Source organism: Schistocerca piceifrons, chromosome 4, assembly GCF_021461385.2.
Source record: "Schistocerca piceifrons isolate TAMUIC-IGC-003096 chromosome 4, iqSchPice1.1, whole genome shotgun sequence".
Taxonomy (NCBI): domain Eukaryota; kingdom Metazoa; phylum Arthropoda; class Insecta; order Orthoptera; family Acrididae; genus Schistocerca; species Schistocerca piceifrons.
Window position 1 is genome coordinate 90,147,951 of NC_060141.1, and position 14,446 is coordinate 90,162,396.

Below are 14,446 nucleotides of genomic sequence, written 5' to 3' on the forward strand. Positions count from 1 at the left end.
AGCGAGAGTCACGTGACAGGCCACGCGACTTTCAGCCTTATTGCAATCGTTTTATTGTTTCACCAGTACTAGTCCGGTTTTTTTCTAGCCACACCTCGTATATTCAGTCAATGAAAATACTACTCACAAGGTTTCCAAAACCTGCATATTTTGTCTAAATAGGTGGCTTAATGTATGCTGAAATCTAGAATGACTGACAATTTACCTCATTATAAATATTTCAATTATGGCAAGTAATATTACCTTCAGCTATCTGTTTATTTATATTTATTTTTTAATTTACCATTAAAGATGAAAATTGGAAGGGATGTATGTACATAAAACATTCAGTGCAAACCTAAAAAATATATTTAATAATCATTTTACTGTTGACATTTGTGTACAAGCAGCGACTTGCCTCTAGAATCATTATTTAATAACACATCTCAACAATTTTGTATAAAAATATTTCTTAGTGACTAACACATGAAAATTTGGAGGTTTGTAGTGTGTGTTGCAAAAATAAATATTTTTAATTCACATAAATATTATCACAAAAATATCAATGCTGAGAGAAGTATGCAAATGTACCATGGAATAGAAAATTATGACGTTGTGTAAATGCAGTTTTAAGATCTGGTCCTACATATGAATAATGCAAAGTCAGTACAAATAAACACTTTTTATTTATCAGTTCATTCACTTTCCTGGATGTCCAATAACTATCCAAAAATACTCCCTTGGAGATGAGAATACTGTGTGGTGCACAATATGACAAATACAAGTCAGTATTGACAACAGATTCATCGTATGAGATCTTCTTTGTCGCACCAAAACTGTCCATGTAAAAATATACAGAAGCAATTTCAATTTATTATCTAACAGGTACTTATCACATTCCATCAGATACAAAAAAAGCTGTATCTGATGCCTAACTTACATAACATCACACTCACTTTTTATGCATGTATTTTCTTCGGGCTATCTTTTTTCTTTTCAACCTCACCTATGGCACCGGTTAAAAAACACATTTATCTTTAGGTAAACATCACAGCAGAGCTAATACTGCGCAAAAGTGACTATCATAGCATATGAATAAACTCACTGCTATGAAAAAGCTAAAATCAGAATACTGCACAGACTAGTCTTGAAATAACGTAGAAGAATCTCATGGTGCTTCTTTCACTACACGCAGCTCCGTCTTGGATGTCCACACTGATCTTCATATCACTCCACATGAACAGCTGCAGTACATTTGTATCCTCAAAGGGCAAGTCAATCTCTGCCTAATGGCCTTTCTTCTCAGAAATTCCAGTGTCCCTTCTGCACTGTGGCAGTGGTTGTTGTCGATGTTGTATCTGAGGTTGCTGCTGCAAGCACATGGTAATTACAGCCAGTGACCTGACGTTCTATGTAGAAAAACCCCACACAGACAGACCACTGGATCGGAAATTGGGGTAGTATTACCATCAACAAGTGCAGCAGAAGGCAGAAAAGGTCCTTGTTTGTCCCTGGCAGCAGTGGGAGAAGGTGACATCACCTGGACTCTCCCATCATCACTACCAATCACACTTGAACTTCCTTCAAATCTCCATGCTCGAAGGATTCAATCAGCGACATGAGGGAGGCATAGGTCCCAGTGGCAAAGGCAGCAAGACCCACCAAGAAGATGAATGTGTTCTTGATTATGTCAAACCATGAGATGCCGTGCTCCCAGCGATAAACTACGTCGATGAGGGCAGGGAAGAGCAGGGCGAGAGCACATGAGGACACAGCACCAATCAGTGAGATGAAAGCACCAAGGTTGGGCACCACTTCAGCCAACACAACTGTGGGGAAACAAACAGAGATTAATGGGTCATCTGCAAGTATGCAAGGGCTTTCCTAATATAATAAGCAGCTGATGATTTGACTGCTACTGGAGGAATTATAAAACTTGACATTGCAAATTCAGTGCTCTGTGCATATTTTACAGGTGATAAAATTTTAAATATGCAGTATAAATGAAATATTGTTGAAAATATAAGTGATTGAACAGATAAAAAAATCTACTTACCAAGTGGCAGCAGGAAAATACACATATGAAAAGGTATTACAGTTTGCAAGCTTTCTGAGCCAGTGGCTCCTTCTGGCAGGAGTTGAATGGGAAGGTAGAAGGGTGAGGGAAAAGGACTGCTGAGGTTTATAAAAAGAGGTAGAAGACACAAAAGTCACCCAAAACCTGTGTCAGAGGAGACTTAATGAATGGGATGAGAAGGAAAGACAGACTGTTGGGGACTGCATTGAACACGTCTCCTAATTTATGTTGGTCAAGAAGCCTGAAGATGGTCTAACAGAACACCAAAACTGGTTGCATAAATAAATTAAATTCAAAATAAACAACTGCTGTTGTTTTAATTTTCCTTTCATAAGGGAAATATGTCCATCTGAATGCCTTCAAAATACTCCAACATCTCTTTTTCTGGTCTTATGAGTCTTATGCAAACTATGTTTAAAATAAGCAAGCAGCAGAATTGTTTTACAGTACACATCAAATTTTTGTTCTTGCGGTAATATTCAGTAGTGTCATTCTTCTGACAATCATTGAATATTTCTGTAACATTGTTGTACTGACAGATAATGGTAGATTACAGTTCTAGTAAAAAAAATATTGGAATGCAGTTCATTTATAACTGTTTTTCATTCAGCACTCTGTTTGATGAACTTCAAGGGGTAGCAAGAGTAGTTCATGGCTTTGTCACTAGACTGACACTCTTGTCTATCAGAGCACCACAACCCAGTATCTACTGTTAAACTCAGAAATGAATTTGCTGTTAAAATTGTAATGGTATAAACACTAAGACGCATTTGAAATTATTGATACTGTAAAATATGCAACTTACTACATGGTATGGAGCATTGTAATGTATTGATATATTTATAATGCATTCACTATAAAAAATGTATTTTGTATGAGCTGTGAGCACGATTTGCAGGCAACAGCATTCTCTGTGCTTGCTGTGGAGGAGGATGGATGACCAAGGACTGCTTTCGCTACAAATGAAAGGTGAGACTGGCCTTGATTTCCTAGCTGCAGGGAGGTGATACTGCTACCATACATCCAGCAGTGTAAGATGTGTAAAGGTCACTCTTCTATCAACTAAACTGAAATCTTAATGCAAGATTTGGAAGAAAATGACTACCTTGGTTTAGTGTCTGTGATTGACTAGAAGCCTCAAAAACTAGCTTCAGTTAGCTAAATTAAATTGTTTTGGCTGTTTAGGTGATTGAATATTGCATAACACTGAAACATTCTTTCAGTGCAATTTTTCAGCTGGCTTACTACATTCATAACGGGAACATTGTCTCAGCTAATTACCCTATCATGTTGTGCTCAGATATTCAGTATCATATGGATCTGCTGACATGATTGAGAGTATGAATGCCTAATGTCTTTTTCATCTTGTTTCACTGTTTCTGTGGGAAACGAGACAAATCAATGGCCATTTTTCTATAGTTTTACTGATTAAGTCTGATGCCGACAATCGACACTGTTTGAACTTAACCAACTCTCCTAAACTGTGAGTCAGCATGCTACCACTGTACTGAAACTTGTGAAGATGGCATGTGGTGCAATTAACAAAAATAAAAATTTGAAAATATAATATAATAGATAAAAAAAATTACTCACCATGCAGTGGCAGGAGAAAATGCAGTTCATTTTTAGTAGGCATATTTAGAACTAGGATATCAAACTGTCCTATGACTCTATGTATGCCTTTCATCCCTTCCTTTAACACAATGTCCTGAGCACACTGAAAACTTGACCAATATTCTAGAAAGACCTGACCTCTTTAAGGATGTCCATATTGGAACTGGTATCAGTGATCATGGCGCAGTTGTGGCAACAATGGTTACGAAAGTACAAAGGTCAACTAAAACAAGCAGAAAGGTATACATGTTCAGTAAACTAGATAAAAACTCAATAGAGTCACATCTCAATGAGGAACTTGAAACTTTCAGCTTGGGCCAGGAGCATGTAGAGGAACTATGGCTCGAGTTTAAAAGATAGTCGACAATGCACTGCATAGAAATGTATCTAGTAGAAGAGTCCGTAATGGGAGGGGATCTCCATGGTACATGGGCACTATAAAGGAACTTCTAGAGAAATATAGATTACTGCATAATAGGTGTAACACAAAGCATAAGGCAATAGATAGGGACATACTGAATGAAATTTGTTTGGCTGTCAAGAGAGCAATGCATGATGCCTTCAATGACTGCCATAACAGAATACTGTCAAATCATCTGTCACAGAACCCAAAAAATTCTGGTTATTTGTAAAGGCTGTCAGTGGCACCTGAGTTAGTGTCCAGTCTGTAGACAGAGAGACAGGAAGTGAAATTGAAGATAGCAAAGCAAAAGCTGAAACACACAACTCCCTTTTCAAATGTAACTTTACAAAGGGAAACTGAGGAGAATTGCCCTAATTTAATCCTCGTACAACTGAAAAGATGAGTGAAATAAGTATTAGTGCAGATGTGTTGAGAAATAGCTGAAATCATTAAAACCGAACAAAGCTCTAGGGCCTGATGGAATCACCGAACAAGTATGGTACAGTGGTTAGCATACTGGACTTGCATTTCGGAGGATAATGGTTCAATCCCACGTCAGACCATCCTGATTTAGGTTTTCTGTGATTTCCCTAAATCACTTTAGGCAAATGCTGGGATGGTTCCTTTGAAGGGGCACGGCAGACTTCCTTCCTCATCCTTCCCTAATCCGATGAGACCGATGGCCTTGCAGTTCGGTCTCCTCCCCCAAATCAACCCCCCAGCCTGATGGAATCCCTGTCAGATTCTATACTGAACTTGCAGCCAAGTTACCTCCTCTTCTATTCATAATCTATCGTAAACCCCTTGAACAAAAACTTGTGCCCAGTTCTTGGAAAAAAGCACATGTCACTCCCGTCTCTAAGAAGGGTAGCAAAAGCGATCCACAAAACTACTTCCCACTATCCTTGACATCAATTTGTTGTAGAATCTCAGAACATATTCTGAGCTCAAATGTAATGAGGTATCTTGAACAGAATGACCTTCTCAATGCCAACCAGCATGGAATCTGAAAACATCGATCATGTGAAACCTAATTCACAGTTTTCTCGCATGACATACTGAAAGCTTTGGATCAAGGCATTCGGGTAGATGCTGTATTTCTTGATTTCGAAAAAGTATTTGACTCAGTGCGACATCTACACTTATTGTCAAAAGTTTGATCATATGGGGTATCAACTGAAATTTGTGACTGGACTGAGGACTTGTCAGTAGGGAGATCACAGCATGTTATCTTGGATGGAGAGTCATTGTCAGATGTAGAAGTAACTACCGTCGTACCCCGGGGAATTGTGTTGCAGCCCTTGCTGTTCATGTTGTATATTAATGACCTTGGAGACAATATTAATAGTAACATCAAGCTTTTAGCAAATGATGCAGTTATCTGTAATGAAGTAGTATTTGAAACAAGCTGCATAAAGATAAAGTCAAATCTTGATGAGATTTCAACATGGTGCAACTTTCTTTCAGTGTTCATAAATGTAAAATGGTGCACTTTGCAAAATGAAAAAGAAGGAAAGAAACATAATATTGTTTGGCTGTAATATCAGTGAGTCACTGTTGGAATCAGCCAATTTGTACAAATACCTGTAGAGATACAAAATGGAATGATCACATAGGCACAGTTGTGGGTAAAGAAAGATTTAACAACTGGCTTTAAATGATTACTCTAGGAATGTATTACAAGCCCCTACATGTTGCTCACATAGGGATCATGAAGATAAGACTTGAATAATTACTGCATGCACAGAGGCATCCAATCAGTCATTCTTTCTGTGCTGCATAAGTGAATGGAACAGAAAGAAACCTTAATAACTGATACATTGGGATGTACCCTCTGCAGTGCATCTCACAGTGGTTTGCAGAGTATAGATGTAGATGCAGAACAGGTTGCACTGGTTGATTATAATTGCTCTCATTTATAATTTTCCAAGAATTCACAAATAAATAGACTTTCACAGCTGTATTTCCTAAAGTTGATTCATGTTTCTTCACAGCACTATGGACAGATTCTAAATTAATGTGGCTGAGTTCAGTGCAATATTATCACTATTGAACTCAGATGCCACTGGATTTATTTCCCTGTGCACAACACTGTCAGCAGCAAACAACCTGAAGTGCTGTTCCTACAATCTGACAAGTTGTTTATGTGTGAAGAAGATGTAGTTGCACCATATTCCTCTCTTGGTGTTTCTGTTGTTTCTGGGGAACACTCAGCAGCCAATATGCTGGACTAAATTGTGTTAATCAAACATTCTTTGATGAACATAAACTGCAATGTAGATTGAGATGAAAGTACATGTTTAGATAAGTTTAATCACATCCATCTGTGAGATCATCAATATGGCATATTTTTGATCAATTTTGATGTGTCATTGACACCAAAATATCAAGTTTTCACTACTTCTTTTTTACACAATATCCATGAGGGGATGAAATGTTCCATCCTCAAGTTACATTCTTTATATAGTTTAATATTAAGAAACTGAAATCAAATATACTATTTTACAAGTATAAAACTCAGTACTGATATTATGTTATGGACTACCAGTTGACATTGCTAAAGGATTGAATTTTTGAGATGAATTATGTGATACTCACATGTCAAGATGACCACCATTGTCCTAAGTGCAAGTTCAACAAGCACTGGTCTTCGGAAGGGCCCAAAACGGCTCACTACTCCTGACCACATTATATGCAGTGCTGGGTACATCTGCAGTGCAAAAGTGAAAAGGATTCCTAGGGCAATCACCACCTTTATGCACTGTGACAGGCTGCAAATGGAAGGAGACAGATGTCAGTATATAACTAGGATAAAACATAGAATTTTTAGTAACACAAAGGGCAGTCACTGAAGTCAAGCACATGACAGTAAAATGAAGTATGTGAGAAAAGTGAAAAGTGTCTGGAATGTCAATACACAAAAGATTCTTATGTCAAAAATTCACTTAGTTGTCACTTGGGCTAGCAATCATTGTAAAATTTTTTCCTCCAGTAAACAGACTACATCATTAAGATGATTCTGAGAATTCTTCAGAATACTCATTCACTGTTGTCGTAACTACATCCATGAGCACAAAAACATTTCCAGCCACAGATTTGTAAAATTTGTTAAACAGGTGGAAGTCAGATGGTACCAGATATGGTGAATAATCATCAAATCACCAACAATCTATACTTCATATTCCTTGAGGTACCCAGTACCAAAGTATCTCTGCTATGTCCTGCAACTACATTGTTCTAATGAAAAATGATTTTTTTTCCCCTTTTGCGATCCAACATCTGCTCATTTATGTTGTCATTTGGTTGTTCCAAGTAATGTGCTTAACATTTGCTAGTTATTGTTTTTGCCTCTACTTATTGTTTTGTCCTCTACTGGGTGATGGTGGTGGTAGTGATAGTAGATTTGACCACATTTACAAGGATGTTGAACTTGTCATGATAATACAATTTATGGAAAATAGAATATCATTCACTTAAATGGCATTTACATTCTTACAGATCTAGTTTGACAAGTATGGTACAGTTATTTGGCCACGGCCTTACAGGAGAAAGCACAAACATTCAGAAATGTGAAACTTCCTGGCTGGCAGATTAAACCTGTGTGCGTGACCGAGACTCGAACTCGGGACCTTTGCCTTTCGCGGGCAAGTGCTCTACCATCTGAGCTACCAAAGCATGACTCACGCCCAGTCTCACAGCTTTACTTCTGCCAGTATCTCATCTCCTACCTTCCAAACTTTACAGAAGCTCTCCTGCGAACCTTGCAGAACTAGCACTCCTGAAAGAAAGGATACTGCGGAGACATTGCTTAGCCACTTAGCCACAGCCTGGGGGATGTTTCCAGAATGAGATTTTCACTCTGCAGCGGAGTGTGCACTGATATGAAACTTCCTGGCAGATTAAAACTGTGTGCACACAGTTTTAATCTGCCAGGAAGTTTCATATCAGCGCACACTCCACTGCAGAGTGAAAATCTCATTCTGGATTCAGAAATGTGTATGAATTTTCACTGCCAGTAAATTGACCAAAACAAAGACTTTTATCACTGGATGGTACTATGATGATGAAGTATTCATTTGAACAAAACCTACACAACATTGGCTATTAAAACCAAAACTTTTTTGTACATCCAGTAAAACCTCTTTTCACATGTAGTTTGCACCATTGACATTTTGTGCACTCTATGTGCTAAAGTCCTCTGTTATGTTCATTATCTTCCATCTGCTGCCTATAATCCTTATCCTCGAGTTCTGCTCAGTCTCCCTTGTCCTTGTCTTTGTCTTTGTCTTTAAGAGGGGACACAGTTCCTAGTTTTACAGGTGGCATTTCTTACTTCATCCTTCTAAAATGTCTCTACTGCAGCACCCTATTTTGTTTATGTTTCTCATAAATTCTGTCATCTTCATTATTTTATTTATAATTGTATTTGGCACATACTCCAACCACAATACTGTGCTGCTCCCTCTCACTTCATCCATTTTAAGACTTTGTAATTTTCTCTATTGTTTTTTGCTCATTTCCCATCGAACCAAAATGCTGTACAAGCCTTGATTCTATTGGCATTGTATACTCCTGTCTTCCACTCTGTTGTGAAGCAGCATACTCAGTGATGAGTGATCTCCAATGTGATATAAAATTTGAAACATGTTGCAACTTCAGATTTTCAAGTATTAATTTAAAAAACTCCACAATCAGGCACTGAGGACAGCATGATGGTGAGCGACTACCCATGTCATCCTCTGCCATATGGTATTATCTGGATGATGTATGAAGGCTCATGGGCATCAGTATAGTATACTGCTCTCCTGGTCATTGTCAGCTTTCCAAACATTGGAGCTGCTACTTCATATTCAAATAGCTTCTCAGTTGGTATCATGAAGCTGAGTGGATCCTGTTCCAGCCATCCTACAGAGGAAAAATCTGTGGCAGTTACACAGGTGGAAGGTGTTCTCTTATAACCCTTTGAAAAAAGGGAAGACAGGGGGAAAGGGGGGGGGGGCATTGGTTAAATGCTGTTACAATATCAAGTGTGCCAGTTGAGTCCCAGCTGGCAAGAATGCTGAATGTCCAAGTAGTGCCTCTACCACATTGTAGGAACTCTGCTAGAAAAGCTTGGTCTGATGTCCGTGAAAGCAAAAGCCATGTACTTCCTGAGAAATATCCTCATTCAGTCCACCAAACAGAGTGATAAAAACTGAGTTTCTGATACCTCAGAAGTGGTACTTCTTGGCTGAGGGAGATAACTCTGACAGAAAATTCAGGGAGTCAGAAGGTGAGAAGCGCACCACCTGATCAGCACATTAATCCTCACTTACAAGGGGAAAAAGTACAAAATGGAAAATAGAGTTAATATATGTAGACTTGAAACAGCAAAGGACCATATGGTGTACTGCTTCATGGAAGAAGAGAAGGAGCTGGTATTGTTGGCTGGTTCTTGACCTGTGGGCATGATCATCTATCATTAGCTCACAGGCTAACTGCTTGCTACCAGAGCCACTGCCACATGTTTTTGCTGAGTCATGTAAAAACATCTGTACCACCAACAATGTCAACCACTCTGATGTGAGAGCGACTATTCTCACAGAGCAATGTGCAATGATATACGTAACTTACAACAAAACTATATATCTTAGTTTTAAAACTACACTGGATGTCATAAATCAAAGAAAAAAACAAAAAGGTTACACTGATTTGAACAGATTTGCAAAAGAGTCCTTTCACTAACAGAGATACTAATTTGTAAAATACTATGTGACAAATATATTCAGTGGGCATATGATGGAATAGACAGACAATGCTGCCCCACTGTACATGTTAGGTTGCTGATCATTGTTTATGTGGTAAGAAAAGGAACTTTCAGTACAAAAGAGCACCTTGACAGTGACCAGAAGATTGCAGTAAAGATTTCAGAGTTCTTCTATAGCCCTCAGAGACCATGGATGTTGAAACAACTGGAGATCTGTGTGACCAACATGACAGTCATATTTGCTGTATCATTCCTCAACCACACATCAGCTGTGGGCAGCGTTTTTCATACCACAACTCTAGATAATGCTGGAAACCAGTCAATCATTTCCAGCTTGTGAACGTCTGGCGCCTGAGGTGATTTATGATGGCCATTGAGTGCCTAAACCAGGATTTCTGGACAGCTGTTTAAACTCTGCTCCTTCTCAAAACAAGATCGGTATCTTAACCAATTCCTATATTCACTTCCTCTTCTTTCTTCCCTTTTATCCCCCTGCACCTCTAGTATTCTTTTCATATTTTCTTTCTTCCACTCAAACTGTTTCCAGCTTCTTATTTTTTTCTGGATATCATTGTCAGCAGCAGCATTAATAGACATTTTGATTCCACAGTTGAATAAAGGTCATTTCTAGACTTGTCCATTCATTACATTCTTTACCTATATTAATCCATGCCTGCCCTGCTTGCTTTTTTATTCACTTATTCTTCTTTCATCAGATCACTGTCACCGTCTTTTCTTCTCTCAGGAGTCAGGCAAAGAACTTCTTTGCCTTATCTACCATCCATTTTCATGGGTACATGTCCTGCCCACCTTTATTTCATTTTCTTTTCAGTCATAGCTACATTTTCTGGTCATTTCTGTTTGTTAACCATTATTTAATTCACAATGTGCATTCTCCTTTGTTCAGTGTGCAAACTTTTTGCGTTTGCCATATTTCACTGTCACATGTCAAAACTGGTAACCAAATGTAATCCTATTTGATGTGTTTGTGGAGTTTCACTGTTTACAGTTTATAGATAGTTATTGAGGATGGAGCAAAACTTGCAGAAACGTGTGTAATGTTTGGGAACAAATATATAAACTCATTATTAAATTGGTTGCTCAAACCACAGAAATATGACCAAGGTTCTTGACAAAATTTTTCACATAGTGGAATCTGAGATGATAGTGTTGGATCACATGGTGGAAGATTCATCAAAAAGCACTTGTTAGTTTTCTCATCAAACCTACAATTTGAAGAATGCAGCATGGAGCTGCAACAACAATTCATTCATAAAAAATGCGTGCAAGCAATAGGGCTAAATGATGTTGAACCGAGAGTTCAGTCTTGCCACCAGATTATGTTAAATGCTTACACTGTGGCTGTTTGAACATTGAACAGTTACCCTAACCTTTAGTTGTTGCTAAAACGTGTAAAATTGAATAAAATGGTCTCAGGCTGTCAGCTGTATTGAGAGATTAGAATGCTACAACTTTCGACCAAGCTCTATGTAGCCATAGTCATGTGAGTTGACAGCTGATGGGCTGATAGTATGCCCTTGTGCCCTGTAGCAGCCAGGTGTGACATCGTAGGTGCTCATGGCATAACCACATGTGGATATTTATTGATTCCACATTCGATGTACACGCTTCAGCCTTGTGATCGGTGGATCCCGTGCTATGCTGAGCTGCAGGATGCTGTCTGTATTAAGAGCATCATCAGTGACTTTTATTTTGATGGTTTCTTTAAGCACACAGTCATCGAAGTGATTAGTGTGAGCCACGGCAGAGGTTTCATCACATTTGAAAGTGTCTAATTTCTAGAGCATGCTCAGCCTAAGGACTTTTTTTTGGGATGAATAGCTGATAAAATCCCTCACACTCCGTCCTACATTGTTCTAGAATGCACACTGTATATCTAACATAAGACTGACAGTGCTCCCAAAGTATTTTATAGATTGCAGGACAAACAATGTGCTGTGTTGAACTATGTGGGAAGGAGCATGCTACCCTGAAAAACTCACTTTACTTGAGTATGCTCTAGAAAACTGTCACTGGATCCTATGTGATGAAATCTCTGTTATGGCTCACATTAAAGCTTCTGGTATTGTATAATTAAAGAATCCATCAAAATAAAAAATCACTGACAACACCTTTAATAGAAACAGTGACCTGCAGTGCAGTGTGCACTGGATCCAGCAAATGTGAAGTTAAAGTGTGTGCATCAAATGTAGAGCCAACATATACCAATATATGGCGATGTAATGCATACCGGTGATGTCACAGCCAGCAGCTAGAGTATATAATGGAATACCAACAGCCCATCAGCAGTTATTCCATGTGACAATGGCCAAGGAAAGCTTTGTCATAAGATCGTGGCATCTAACCACTTGATGGAAGCCCGAGAGCATTTTTTCAATATTACAGCTGCAAGACTCTGGATTCTTGGAAGGTGTAAAATGTTTATGTTAATAAAAAATACATGTATTCATTTCTGACCATTAGCTCTTTTATCTCAAAGTGCTCATTCTAGGCTCATGGGCTCATTTCCCATGAACAGGATTTTTATCCGAAGGTTTCAATCAACCTGTATATAGGAACCTGTTGTATAGTTTTCCAAAAATACTGTGGCATAGCTTTATTTATCTGCCCCCATTCCCAAATATGTACCACTTATTAAAGAACAATTCTCTACTTTCACATCTCTGTTTGTATTTTACCAAAACTTAGCACTGAAAATAAAAAAGCAAAATGAGAAATGTGTCCCTAAAATCCCAAATCATTGACAGCATGTCTGTGTTTACCATTGAAGTAAATTACCAGTGTTGTATGATGATAATGCACTTAAGATATTTGGACTACAAAATGTAAAGAAAACAAATTCTGGGAAGGAAGATTTCAGACAAACATTAATGAACCAATATAATCTGGAGGCCACACTGCTTGTTTGGATAACACTGCAGTACAGTCCATGGTGCATTGCTAGTTTGTAGTGTCCAACAGTGTCCATGAGACACTATGGACTTGCAGTACTTCAGTAGACTGTTCAATCAACTGATATGTCAAGAGAAACTGAAGAATCACATTACATGTATCCATACGTTACAAAACTTAGTCTGTGTGATGTACAGTTGAAATGCAAAAACAAATACTAGAAAAGCAGATTGGGTGATACAAAACAATCCTGTACTGTAACAGCAAAGCTGGTTTGAAGGAGTAATGTAATTACAACATACAAAGGAAATGGTAATATTAAACATTACAGAAGTAGGTTATTTTGGGTAGAGAAGTAATTAATCATATACTGGTCAACTGATATAAGAAACTCTCAATATATTGTATACCTGGAAGGAATTTTGCAACTTCAAATTATCTCCCGTGCATCCTGGTTTAAAACCGAGTACCAGAAATAATAGTCTTCTAGCAATAAAACAGTAAATAAGTGAAGAGGTGCATTTGATGTACAGTACTTACATTTCATCTTGTGGCAAGTTCAGGGTGACTGATCCTTTGACATCATCACCATACTGGAGATAACCCAGGAAACCAACAGCCACCAGAAGGGAGCAGACAATACTCATGCCCACATTGAGCACTCCAAGAGGCATCGAGAACTGGTGTGGCTTCTTCATCTGCATCTGCAGTGGAAGGATCTGTGGAATGGGTAGATGCTGCTTAAGAATCATTGTGATGGAAAGCTTCAAGTCCTCTATCATATGATGTAATATGTCAGTGTAGTTGACACACTAACACACAACTTGGTTCATGTACACCAAATTAAAGAAACAGGATTCTGGGACATTGTCTGTACAGGATGTCTTTAGAAGTGAAAAAAATGGAAATGTCGTGTGGCTAGGGCCTCCCGTCAGGTAGACCGTTCGCCTGGTGCAGGTCTTTCGATTTGACGCCACTTCGGCGACCTGCGCGTCGATGGGGATGAAATGATTATGATTAAGACAACACAACACCCAGTCCCCGAGCGGAGAAAATCTCCGACCCAGCCGGGAATTGAACCCGGACCCTTAGGATTGACAGTCTGTCACGCTGACCACTCAGCTACCGGGGCGGACTTTAGAAGTGAAAACATCTGAAATCAAAACAGAAAGTGGGAAGGCAATAAATGACAATTTCTGTCAAAATAATTTCAATGACTTGGCTAAAAATAGACATATTGCCATTATGTTGGTCTCCTTTTAAAGATTAAGGCTGAATGTTTATACCATTGTTGCTCAGGTATTGTTCAGGCATTGTGGATTTTGGATGTCACAAACTGAACTTCTGATTTGGACCATAAAAAGCTGTCATCAACCTGAGGATTGGTTTGAACACCACAGTGGTTTAATAGGCATGGTCCTACTGAAGGTGGTATGCCCTTGCCCCCTCTGGTCCTTAAACGGACTCAACCAGGCACTTATAGGGAGAACTACAGTGTAGGAATAAATCCAAGCAGTGGTGCATCTTGCCATTTTTCACATTAACAAACATTGCCAGAGTTCATAAAAATGATAAGTGAAAAATAACAGTCCTACAACTGACCAGGTGTCAGACCTGAGACACTTTGATTGGTAGTCTGCAACTTAGTCAATGAGCCACACATTTGGACCTTATATATTCAGAATGTATACAGAAACAGATGTTATTCCAGCCT

General features: G+C 38.6%; 1 protein-coding gene across 1 annotated transcript in view; it reads right to left on the reverse strand.

Annotated features, from left to right (window-relative positions):
- Nucleotides 1–330: 330 nt before the first annotated feature.
- Nucleotides 331–14,446, reverse strand: part of LOC124794781 (proton-coupled amino acid transporter-like protein CG1139) — a 139,373-nt gene continuing 125,257 nt past the window's right edge. Inside the window, exons 8-10 of the mRNA XM_047258417.1 lie at nt 13,273–13,451; nt 6,672–6,844; nt 331–1,808 (exon numbers count right to left, since the gene is read on the reverse strand). Of these exons, the coding sequence (XP_047114373.1) occupies nt 1,546–1,808; nt 6,672–6,844; nt 13,273–13,451 (615 nt within the window). The 3' untranslated portion in view covers nt 331–1,545. The remainder of the gene's footprint in view (nt 1,809–6,671; nt 6,845–13,272; nt 13,452–14,446) is intronic.